The 12,465-nt window shown below is 47.3% G+C and overlaps 1 protein-coding gene across 1 annotated transcript in view; it reads left to right on the top strand.

Annotated features, from left to right (window-relative positions):
• The window catches only part of AHCYL2 (adenosylhomocysteinase like 2), a 66,156-nt gene that overhangs the window by 40,950 nt on the left and 12,741 nt on the right, over positions 1-12,465 (top strand). Inside the window, exons 3-7 of the mRNA XM_071424246.1 lie at positions 1,506-1,649; positions 3,607-3,707; positions 4,453-4,555; positions 8,882-8,976; positions 12,247-12,353. Of these exons, the coding sequence (XP_071280347.1) occupies positions 1,506-1,649; positions 3,607-3,707; positions 4,453-4,555; positions 8,882-8,976; positions 12,247-12,353 (550 nt within the window). The remainder of the gene's footprint in view (positions 1-1,505; positions 1,650-3,606; positions 3,708-4,452; positions 4,556-8,881; positions 8,977-12,246; positions 12,354-12,465) is intronic.

The raw sequence follows: 12,465 nt of genomic DNA, 5'->3' as shown, positions 1-12,465 counted from the left end.
CAGTTTACAAGCACCACTGGAGCTGGAGAGGAAGGACTTGGAGCAGAATAATTCCTTAAGGAATGCGGGAATGACCAGTTGGGTCCTGGAAGGATCACCTGGAGAGGAAGGACTTGGAGCAGAACAATTCCATGAGGAATGAGGGAACGGCCAGCTGGGTCCTGGAAGGATCACCTGGAGAGGAAAGAGGAGCTGGGATTTGGAGCTCATTGCATTTCTCTGGCTGCTGGTGCCAGTCCTGGTGGATGGAAGGAGAGGTTTGGTTTCCCACAGTGGGGAGGGATTCCAGAGAATCCAAAAATGTGGCACAATCCAAAATCCAAATTCCAGAAGATGTGGCACAAAGGATTCCTTCAGCTGATCCAAAGTGGTGGTTGATCCATCATTACTCCAGTCAAAAATGGATGTGATTTTATTCAAGTACATGGGATTTTAGGAATCCAACAGGAAAGGGGATTTCTAACTCCATGAAGGGCTCTTCCATTGGCCTAATTCCATAATCAGAGGTTTGGAGCACTCTGATAAGGAAGGAAGACAATTATTGACAGCTCCTGGAGTGAATTCAGCACATCCACACCCTCTCTTCAGGCAGAGCCTCAATCCCATCCCATGGGGCTCAGGACAGGATCCGGTGATCCCCAGCTTTCCAAACAATTCCCAAAATCCCCTGAGGTGGGGAGCCAGCAGCTCCCTGGACAGTCCACAGCAGGTTTATGGATCATCCTCCCAGTGGAGAAGTTCCTTCCAACCATCCCACATGAGCCTCCCAAGCAGCAGCAGCAGCTCATCCTCACTGTGAGGGAACACCAAAACGGAGCCTTCCAAGGATTGGGAACCCCACAGAAATGGGATCATCATCAACTCACCCAACTGTTTGGGATGAAATAGGGTCTGAAATTACAATTCCTGCTGGTTTGGAAGTGCTCTAAACCTCAGCAGGCATTTTGTGGGATGTCTTGGAGCTGTGGAGGCCTGAATTTCGGGAGGAGAGGGAGAAGGTTTGGGAAGAGAGGTGGGAGAACTTTTGGGGGATGAGGTGGGAGAACTTTGGAGAGAAAGGTGGGAGAGCTTTGGGGAGAGAGTTGGGAGAGCTTTGGGAAGAGAGGTGGTAGAACTTTGGGAAGAGAGGTGGTAGAACTTTGGGAAGAGAGGTGGGAGAGCTTTAGGAAGAGAGGTGGGAGAACCTTTAAGAAGAGAGGTGGGAGAACCTTGGGGAAGAGAGGTGGGAGAAGGCCGTGGAGATGAGCCCCGGTGGGAACCAGGCAGTGCTCAATCCCATCACCTCTGCCATGGCGTTGAAGTAGAGGTTGATGAGCATTAAGAATTCATCCCAGGTGAATCCAGCTGGGAAAATTCCCCTTGTGAGGAGAGGGAGAGATCCCAGCTGGGGACGGAAGGAGCTGGCATGGATGGACACCCCCTGTGGGCCACCCAGCCCTTCCCTGTGGGTGCCGGGGGTTTTGGGAATGTTTTACCCCGTTCCTGACCCGCCCTGCTCCCTGCAGCTGCCTCCTACACGGACAGCTCCGACGATGAGACCTCGCCCAGGGACAAGCAGCAGAAGAACTCCAAGGGCAGCAGCGACTTCTGCGTCAAGAACATCAAACAGGCCGAGTTCGGGCGCCGCGAGATCGAGATCGCCGAGCAGGGTAGGGGCTCCCGCCTCTGCTCCTCGGGGCTCCTCCTGCCCCCGGATTGTTGGGATGGGAAAGCTTTTGTGGGATTCTGGGGGATGGGAAAGCTTCTGTGGGATTTTGGGAGATAGGAAAGCTTCTGTGGGGTTTTGAGGGATGGGAAAGCTTCAGTGAGGTTTTAGGGGATGGGAAAGCTTTTGTGGGATTCTGGGGGATGGGAAAGCTTCTGTGGGATTTTGGGGCATGGGAAAGCTTCTATGGGGTTTTGGGGGTTGGGAAAGTCCTTATTGGGTTTTGGGGAATGGGAAAGCTTCTGTGGGATTTTGGGAGATGGGAAAGCCTCTATGGGATTTTGAGCATTGGGAAAGCTTCTGTGGGATTTTGGGAGTTGGGAAAGCTTCTGCGGGGTTTTGGGGGTTGGGAAAGCTTCTATGGGGTTTTGAGGGATGGGAAAGCTTCTGTGGGGTTTTAGGGGATGGGAAAGCTTTTGTGGGATTCTGGGGGATGGTAAAGCTTCTGTGGGGATTTAGGGGATGGGAAAGCATCTGTGGGGTTTTGGGAGATGGGAAAGCTTCTGTGGGATTTTGGGAGATGGGAAAGCCTCTATGGGGTTTGGAGGGATGGGAAAGCTTTTATTGGGTTTTGGGGGATGGGAAAGCTTCTGTGGGATTTTGGGGGTTGGGAAAGCTTCTGTGGGATTCTGGGGGATGGGAAAGCTTCTGTGGGGTTTGGAGGGATGGGAAAGCTTCTGTGGAGTTTTGGGGGTTGGGAAAGTCCTTATTGGGTTTTGGGGGATGGGAAAGCTTCTGTGGGATTTTGGGAGATGGGAAAGCTTCTATGGGGTTTTGGGAGTTGGGAAAGCTCCTATGGAGTTTTGGGGGATGGGAAAGCTTCTGTGGGGTTTTGGAAGATGGGAAAGATTCTATGGGATTTTGGGGGTTGGGAAAGCTTCTGTGGTGTTTTAGGGGATGGGAAAGCCTCTATGGGATTTTGGGGGGTGTGAAAGCTTCTGTGGGGTTTTGGGGGATGGGAAAGGAGTTACAGGGCTGTGCTGTGTGGTTCCAACTACAACCATTAAGGGACTATTCTATGGTTGAAGTTATTTTGTTAAATCAGGTGAAATCCATCCCGTAAACATCACAATTTTGGTTTATCTTGATTACCTCCAAAAAATAAAAAAGCAAGTGCCAGACAGGGTTTGGATATTGGAGAGGTGGAGCAAATCAGCAAATCTCAAATCTTCAGCCCAAAGCTGATTTTCCTGCCGCCTCAGCTGGGAGGCAAAAATTTGAACAAAACAGGGGAAAATCCAGCGGGATTTGGGGTCATTTTGATGGATTTGGGGTTTTCTCTCAAGGCTTTGGCTGTTTTGAAGCTGCCACAGCCATGCAAATTCATGGGAACACCAGACAGGTGTTCTTGACCCCATTCCTATTGGGATGAGAAAGCTTCCATGGGATTTTGGGTATGGAAAAGGAGGTACAGGGTTAGGAGTACTCTGCAATCAAACTCATTTTGTTAAATCAGTAGGAAAGATGAAATCCATCCCATAAATGTCACAATTTTGGTTTAGCTTGTTTACCTCCAAAAAATAAAAAAAGCAAAGGCCAGGCAGGATTTAGGTGTTGGATGCTGGAGAGGTGGAGCAGCAAATCCCAAATCCTCAGCCCAAAGCAGATTTTCCTGCAGCCTCACCTGGAGGCAAAAATTTGAACAAAACAGGGAAAACTCCAGAGGGATTTGGGGATTTTGATGTGTTTGGGATTTGGGGATTTTGATGTGTTTGTGATTTGGGGATTTTGATGTGTTTGTGATTTGGGGATTTTGATGTGTTTGGGATTTGGGGATTTTGATGTGTTTGCTCTGGAGGCTTTGGCTGTTTCGAAGCTGTGTGAGTTTATGGGGATGCCAGGTGTTCCTCCTGAGCTGTTCCCACCCCATCCCCATTTTCCTTTTCCCATTTACCCCGCAGAGATGCCGGCGCTGATGGCTCTGAGGAAGAGAGCTCAGGGGGAGAAGCCCCTGGCCGGGGCCAAGATCGTGGGCTGCACTCACATCACAGCACAGACAGCGGTGAGAGCCCCAAACCCAAACCCAAACTGGGCATTCCCACTGCTCATCCCCTAAACTGACCCCAAACTGAGCATTCCCACTGCTCATCCCCTAAACTGACCCCAAACAGGGCATTCCCACTGCTCATCCCCTAAACTGGCCCCACACGGGGCATTCCCACTGCTCATCCCCTAAACTGACCCCAAACAGGCCATTCCCACTGGTGTTTTTGCAGATAACCCCCAATGCTGCTGATTTCCATGGTGTTTCTATAAATAAAACCCCCATTTTTGCTGATTTCCGTGGTGTTTTTGCAGATAACCCCCAGTTTTTGCTGATTTCCATATTATTTTTGCAGATAACCCCCATTTTTTGCCGATTTCCACGGTGTTTTTGCAGCTAACCCCCATTTTTTGCTGATTTCCGTGGTGTTTTTGCAGATAACCCCCAATGTTGCTGATTTCCATGGTGTTATTGCAGATAACCCCCAGTTTTTGCTGATTTCCATGGTGGTTTTGCAGATAACCCCCAATGTTGCTGATTTCTATGGTGTTTTTGCAGATAACCCCCAATGTTGCCGATTTCCATATTATTTTTGCAGCTAACCCCCATTTTTTGCCTATTTCCATATTATTTTTGCAGCTAACCCCTAGTTTTTGCCGATTTCCATATTATTTTTGCAGCTAACCCCCATTTTTTGCCGATTTCCGCGGTATTTTTGCAGCTAACCCCCCTATTTTGCCGATTTCCCGGTGTTTGTGTGCAGGTGCTGATGGAGACGCTGGGAGCGCTGGGGGCTCAGTGCCGCTGGGCCGCCTGCAACATCTACTCCACCCTGAACGAGGTGGCGGCTGCGCTGGCCGAGAGCGGTACGGACCCGGCATTCCCTGCTCTGCATTCCCTGCTCCCGCCCTTGGGGGAATTCCGACGGCATTTATGGGAATTTCTTCCGGGATTTACGGGGAACTCCCCCTGGGATTTATCGGGAACTTCTGCTGGGTTTTATAGGGAATTTTTCCTGCATTTATAGGGAATTTTTCCTGCATTTTATGGGGAATTCCTCCTGGGATGTATAGGGAATTCCTCCTGAATTTATAGGAAATTCCTCCTACATTTTATGGGGAATTTCTCCTGGGTTTTATGGGGAATTACTCCTGGGATTTATAGGGAATTCCTCCTGGACTTAAAGGGAATTTCTACTGCATTTATAGGGAATTTCTACTGGGTTTTATAAGGAATCCCTCCTGGGTTTTATAGGGAATTTCTCCTGCATTTATAGGAAATTCCTCCTACATTTTATGGGGAATTCCTCCTGGGTTTTATAGGGAATTCCTCCTGCATTTTACAGGGAGTTCCTCCTGGGTTTTATAGGGAATTTCTTCAGGGATTTGTAGGGAATAATTCCTGGGATTTATAGGGAATTCCTCCTGGGATTTATCGGGAATTTCTACTGCATTTTATAGAGAATCCCTCCTGGGTTTTATACGGAATTTCTCCTGGATTTTATAGGGAATTTCTATTGGGTTTGATAGGGAATTCCTCCTGCATTTATAGGAAATTCCTCCTACATTTTATGGGGAATTCCTCCTGGGTTTTATAGGGAATTCCTCCTGGGATTTATAGGGAATTCTTACTGGGATTTATAGAGAATTCCTCCTGGGATTTATTGGGAATTTCTACTGGGTTTTATAGAGAATTCCTCCTGGGTTTTATAAGAAATTCATCCTCCATTTTATAAGGAATCTCTCCAGGATTTTATAAATAATTCCTCCTGGATTTTATAGGGAATTACTCCTGCATTTTATAGGGAGTTCCTCCTGGGTTTTATAGGGAATTTCTTCAGGGATTTGTAGGGAATTACTCCTGGGATTTATAGGGAATTCCTCCTGGAACTTAAAGGGAATTTCTACTGCATTGACAGGGAATTCCTCCTGCATTTATAGGGAATTTCTACTGCATTGACAGGGAATTCCTCCTGCATTTATAGGGAATTTCTACTGGGTTTTATAAGGAATCCCTCCTGGGTTTTATAAGGAATTTCTCCTGGATTTTATAGGGAATTTCTACTGGGTTTTATAGGGAATTCCTCCTGCATTTATAGGAAATTCCTCCTACATTTTATGGGGAATTACTCCTGGGTTTTATAGGAAATTCCTCCTACATTTTATGGGGAATTACTCCTGGGTTTTATAGGGAATTCCTCCTGGGATTTATGGGGAATTTCTACTGGGTTTTATAGAGAATTCCTCCTGGGTTTTATAAGAAATTCATCCTGCATTTTATAAGGAATATCTCCAGGATTTTATAAATAATTCCTCCTGGATTTTATAGGGAATTACTCCTGCATTTTATAGGGAGTTCCTCCTGGGGAACTTCTTCAGGGAATTTCTTCAGGGATTTGTATATTATAGGGAATTCCTCCTGAATTTATAGGAAATTCCTCCTACATTTTATGGGGAATTACTCCTGGGTTTTATAGGGAATTCCTCCTGGGATTTATAGGGAATTCTTACTGAGATTTATAGGGAATACCTCCTGGGATTTATCGGGAATTTCTACTGGGTTTTATAGCGAATTCCTCCTGGGTTTTATAGAGAATTCCTCCTGGGTTTTATAGGGAATTTCTACTGGGATTTATGGGGAATTTCTTCTGGATTTTATAGGGAATTTCTTCTGGATTTTATAGGGAATTTCTCCTGGGTGTTATTGGGAATTTCTCCTGGGTGTTATAGAGAATTTCTCCTGCATTTTATAAGGAATTCCTCCAGCATTTTATAGGAAATTCCTCCTGGATTTTGTAAGGAATTCCTTCTTCATCTTATATGGAATTCCTCATTGATTTTATAGGGAATTTCTCCTGGATTCTATAGGGAATTCTTATTGCATTTTATAGGGAGTTCCTCCTGGGATTTATAGGGAATTCCTCCTGGGTTTTGTAGGGAATTCCTCCTTCATTTTGTGGAAAATTCCTGCATTTTATAGGGAATTCCTTCTTCATCTTATAGGGAATTCCTCCTGGATTTTATAGGGAATTCCTGGGTTTTATAGGGAATACCTCCTGGGTTTTGTAGGGAATTTCTACTGGGATTTATAGGGAATTCCTCCTGGGATTTATAGGGAATTTTTCCTGGGACTTATAGGGATTTCCTCCTGGACTTTATAGGGAATTTCTTCTGGAGTTTATAGGGAATTCCTCCTGCATTTTATGGGGAATTTCTCCTGGACTTTATAGGGAATTTCTATGGGGATTTATAGGGAATTCCTCCTGAATTTTACAGGAAATTCCTCCTGAATTTTATAGAGAATTCCTCATGCATTTTATAGGGAATTTCTTCTGTATTTTATAGGGAAATCCTGCATTCTATGGGGAATTCCTGCTTCATTTTATAAGGAATTCATCCTGGATTTTATAAGCAATTCCTTCTACATTCTATAAAGAATTCCTGGATTTTATAGGGAATTTCTCCTGGATTTTATAGAGAATTCCTGCATTTTATAAGGAATCCCTCCTGCATTTTATAGGGAATTCCTGCTGTATTTTCTGGGGAATTTTTGCTGCCCTGTTGTTTTTAACTCATTTATCACCCTTTGGAGGGTTTTTCCCCTGCATTCTCTTCAGTTTAGAATAAACCTACAGCACAAAATCCCTCCTTTCCAAAGCTCTGGAACTCTTGGAATGTTTTGGATTTTTCTCTAGACTTATCCAGGTAAAACCCCTGGACTTGTCCAGGTAAAATCTTTGATCTTGCCCAGGTAAAATCGTTGGTAAAAATGTCATTTATGAGCTGAAGCTGGAAGTGGCTTTGCTCGGAGAAACAAAGCTAAATTTGGTTTAAATTCTGTAATTTGGGGCATAACTCAGGTGAAAGAGAGAATTTGGGGGGAATGTGATTCATGGAGCAGAAACTGAGCATGTGGGGGTTACCTGGCTAAATCCAGGGCTTTTCCCTAAAACCAGGATTTTACCTGGGTGAGGCCACAGGTTTTAACCTGGATATGGCCGGGGATTTTACATGGAAAAAGACCAAGGGTTTTACCTGGATAAATCCAGGGATTTTACCTGGGTAAGGCCAGGGATTTTACATGGAAAAAGACCAAGGGTTTTACCTGGGAAAGGCCAAGGGATTTTGCCTGGATAAAAAAAGGGATTTTACCTGGATAAGACCAGAGATTTTACTCAGCTAAATACAAGGGTTTTACCTGGATAAATCCAGAAATTTTACCTGGGTAATGACAGGGATTTTACCTGGGCAAAACCAGGGATTTTACATGGAAAACACCAAGAGTTTCACCTGGATAAGACCAGGGGTTTTACCTGGGTAAGACCAAGAGTTTTACCTGGGTAATGCCAAGGATTTTACCTGGATAAATCCTAGGGTTTTACCTGGGCAATTCCAAGGATTTTACCTGGGTAATGCCAAGGATTTTACTTAGATAAATCCAGGGGTTTTGCCTGGGTAAGGCCAGGGATTTTACCTGCATACAGTCAGGGATTTAACTTGGCAAAGTCAGGAGATTTACCTGAGTAAGTCCAAGGCTTTTACCTGGGTCATGCCAAGGATTTTATCTGGATAAATCCAGGGATTTTACCTGGGTAAGGCCAGGGATTTTACCTGGATAAATCCAAGGATTTTACCTGGATAAAGCCAGAGATTTTGCCTGGGCAGGTCCAGGGATTTTACCTGGATAAGTCCAGGAGTTTTACCTGGATAATTCCAGGGATTTTACCTGGATAAGACCAAGGATTTTACCTGAGTGAGACCAAACATTTTACTTGGGTAAAGCCAAGGATTATACCTGGATGAGGCCAAGGATTTTATCTGGATAAGACCAAAGAATTTATGTGGATAAGACCAGGGATTTTACCTGAGTGAGGTCAAGGATTTTACCTGGGCAAGTCCAGGGATTTTACCTGGATAAATCCAGGGATTTTACCTGGATAATTCCAGGGGTTTTACCTGAGTAAGCCCAAGGATTTTACTGGATAAAGTCAGGGAATTCACCTGGCTGAAGCCACAGGTTTGACCCCGAGCTCTGGGACACCCAGAAGAAGCCAAACCCGCCGTGGGTCTTGCTGGCTGGAGCTGAGTAACAATTGAATCTATTAAATTAACACATGAATTAATAAATCAGTGTCCAGGAGCTGATTCCCACGGGATTTTCCTGCCCTTAAGCCCCTGTTCCTCCCTGGCCAGGGTTCCCAGTGTTTGCCTGGAAGGGCGAATCCGAGGACGATTTCTGGTGGTGCATCGACCGCTGCGTCAACGTCGAGGGCTGGCAGCCCAACATGGTGAGTTGGGAAACACCTGGGGAACTCCCACCTGGAAAAATCCCACCTGGAGAGGGAAGGGAAAGGCAGCTAAAATCTCCTGGATCTCACCAAGCGAGGCTTGGTTTCAGTGCTTCCAAAAGAAGCTGCGTTAATGCCGTTTTTTGGGGCGTTTTGTTTGATTTCAGAGCATCTTGCTGCAGTTTAAGCTGCTAAAAATGGCTCCAAATCAGTATTTTTGAGAAGAGTTTTTCACCCTTTTCACCCTTAAATTCTCACCTTTGGCTGAGGTGATTTTTAGGAACAAAGCCCAGATTTTTCTGTGATTTCCACACTTTAAACCACACAAACCTCAGGTACCCAACTCCCTTTTTATCCTGCCCTTGTTTCCAGGGAAAACAGGAACCTGGAATTGGGTGAGCAGAATAATTTTCAGCTGTCAGATGTGCTGTTTTCATCACAGTTCCCCAAGGATTTTGAGCCCTGGAGCTCCTGATCTAAATATGGGAAGTGATCAAAGGTGGAAACGTGGATCTGAGTTGGGTTTTTACCAATGTTGGCTCGTTTGAGGTGGGATTTTTGTCCCTTCCAGTCGCTGTCACCTTTAAAAAGAGCCAGGAACATCAAAAAAATCCACCCCCGAGGTATCAGACTGAGTCTAGACCTGAGAGCAGCTTTGTTCTGCTCTTTGAGGAATCATTTCCCATCCAAAATGTCACTTTTGGAGCAAGTCAGAGTCCCAGAAAATGCAGAATTTGCTTTCCCAGGATCTCTTCATTCTGGGACTGATTTCAGACCTGCTCCTGGAGCATGGAAATGATGGAGGGAGCACCAGGATCTTGGAGCTGTTCCCAGAGATTTTTGCTGGATTTTGGAGATCTGTGGTTTTAGAGATAAGAAATTTTTACAAATGGTTTAAGAGATAAGAAATGGGACACTGGGCGAGGAACAGGATGTGAGAAGGATCCTAAAGTCATGGAATTATGGAATGGTTTGGGTTCCACAGGGACACCTCCCACTGTCCCAGGCTGCTCCAAGCCCCATCCAGCCTGGCCCTCGCATTCCATGGATCCAGGGGCAGCTCCAGCTGCTCTGGGAATTCTGTGCCTCTCTCAGTTTTCCCATCACTGCTCCCTGGTCCTTGGACATGGGGCCAGTTTATGACCATTCCATTCTGGGAATCCTTCCTGGGAGGCTCTGGGGATTCTGACCTTCAGGGGAAGGCCCCTTCTGGACAGGAATAGTTCAGAAAAGGGATTTTTTTTTTTTTTTCCTGAAAAATATGGAAGCTGTGAGGTTTCCCTCATGGAAGAGCCTCTCCAGGGATTTTCTGCTGGAAGAAAATATTGGATGGAAGGGCTGAGGGAGGGAGTTGGTGACCTGGAGAAAAGCTCCAGGGCTGCCACGCCTGCTTTTCTCTAGGAAAAACAATTTCCATCTCAAATAAATTGGTTTCCCCCCAAAACTCCAACCCGAACCTGCTTGGAAGAACAGGAACGAGGCCAAAGCAGCAAAAAGCTGGGAATACTGCAGGGATGTGGGATGGGCTGTTGGGTGTTGGGGTGCCACACCAAGGTGGCCTCCCAGCCCCTCCAGGGATCCCCTCTGCGGGGTTTGCATCCCTGCTCTCCCAGGAAAGGGGAACCTGCCAGGGGCTGGATGCTCCCTTGGAAGAGAATTGAACATTGAACAGGGAGAGTCCTGGGAGCCAGGGAATTCCAGATTCTGGATTCCAAATTCCTCCCTGGCTGGCCCAGGAGAGCTCCCAGTTCCTCTGAACCCTTCCCAGGCTGCGGATGGGACACGGAGCCGGGGATGGATTCCCTGGAGGACACCCTGTGCTCCCAGGAGCTCTGGAGGAGCAGCTGCTCCCTGGCCAGTGGAAATTCCGGCAATTCCGGCAATTCCAGAAAAGGCGGGAACGGAGCACGGCGTTCCCAAGGAGCTCTGTGTCCCCGGGGGGCAGCGTGGTGGCCCCACCAAGCCACCAGCAGAGCTGGGCAGTGTCGCCTCTGTGCCAGGAGAGGGAGAGCTCCTTTTCCCTGGGAAGGCTCCGGAGGGTCCCTGCCGAGCTCCAGCTGCGGCAAATGGGGAATGGGGATCTGGGACACCCCGAATTCCCCAAATCCCTGCAGGCCACCTCCTTCAACTCCTGGCTGCTGTGGGATGGGGAAATTCGGGGGGATGCCTCAGGGCAGGGCCCCTTTCCTGGCCTCAGGACAGCTTTCCCATATTCTGTGAGGATTTCCCAATTCTCACAGAATTCCCATATTCTTTTCATGGAATTGGGTGTCCCTGAACCCTCCTCAGCGTCCCTTGGGAAGGGATCGAGCAGCCAGGGGATGATGATTGATGATGATGATGATGATGATGATGATGATGATGATGATGATGATGATGATGATGAAGTGAGAAATCCTGGAAGAGGAGGAGGTGGAGGAGGACAGCGATGCAGGGAAAAGTCTTTGACGTCAGTGCATGGAATATGGAAGGGTGATGATGAGGATGAGGATGATGATGCCGACAGAATTTCATGTGTTGGAGTAGGGAACATGCAAAGAAGAGGATGAAGATGATGATGATGATGGTGATGATGATGAAGTGAGAAGTCTTTGATCTCAGTGTGTGGAATATGGAAACAGGAGGAGGAGGAGGAGGAGGAGGAGGAGGGTGCAGTGAGAAGTCTTTGACTTTGGTGTAGGGAATGTGCAAAGAGTGGGATGATGGTGATGATGATGATGATGATGATGATGATGATGATGATGATGCAGTGAAAAGTCTTTGACATCAGTGTGAGGAATATGCAAGGATGATGATGATGATGGTGATGGTGATGATGATGATGGTGACTCTGAGGCTGATGGTGGCCGTGTTGCTGTCACCCTGTGCGGCCCCTGGACCCTTCTCCTGCCCTGGGTGACCTCTGCTCCCCGTTTTCCCTGGAATCCAGCAGGGTTCTCAGACTTCCCACCTTGCCCAGGCCCCCAGGGCCTCCTGGGGGCAGGAGGATGTGGCAAAATCCACGCTTGGGTTTTTTCCTTTTCTTGGACCTTTTCTTCTCCAGGGGACCCCTCTGAGCCCAGCACCTCCCCTGGGTGCCATTCCAGGTGTTTCCACACACATAAGACTGGCCAAGAGCTTGGACCTCTCTTTTCCCTGGAATTCTGAGGTTTCTGGGACTGAGTTGTTTTCCTGCCAGAGTTTCCCTCTCCTCACTCCTCTCCAGTGTGTTCCTTGCAGCAGTGGCTCCCTGGCCAGCCCCAGGTGACTCTGTGGCTGCTTTCATTCCAGATCCTGGACGATGGGGGAGATCTCACCCACTGGATCTACAAGAAATACCCCAACATGTTCAAGAAGATCAAGGGCATCGTGGAGGAGAGCGTCACCGGGGTGCACAGGTTTGGCACAGAGCTCAGCCCTGAGCCCCCTCCAGCAGCTGGGCTCTGCATGGAAACTGCTTCAATCTGAGCAGGACACCTGGAGCTGCTCTGGGCTCCCACGAGGAGCAGG

This window comes from Agelaius tricolor, unplaced genomic scaffold (genome assembly GCF_023055355.1).
Source record: "Agelaius tricolor isolate 1412-34295 unplaced genomic scaffold, bAgeTri1.0.p SCAF_3, whole genome shotgun sequence".
Classification (NCBI taxonomy): domain Eukaryota; kingdom Metazoa; phylum Chordata; class Aves; order Passeriformes; family Icteridae; genus Agelaius; species Agelaius tricolor.
Note: the sequence above shows the minus strand (reverse complement) of the source record. Positions and strands in the feature narration are given on the sequence as shown.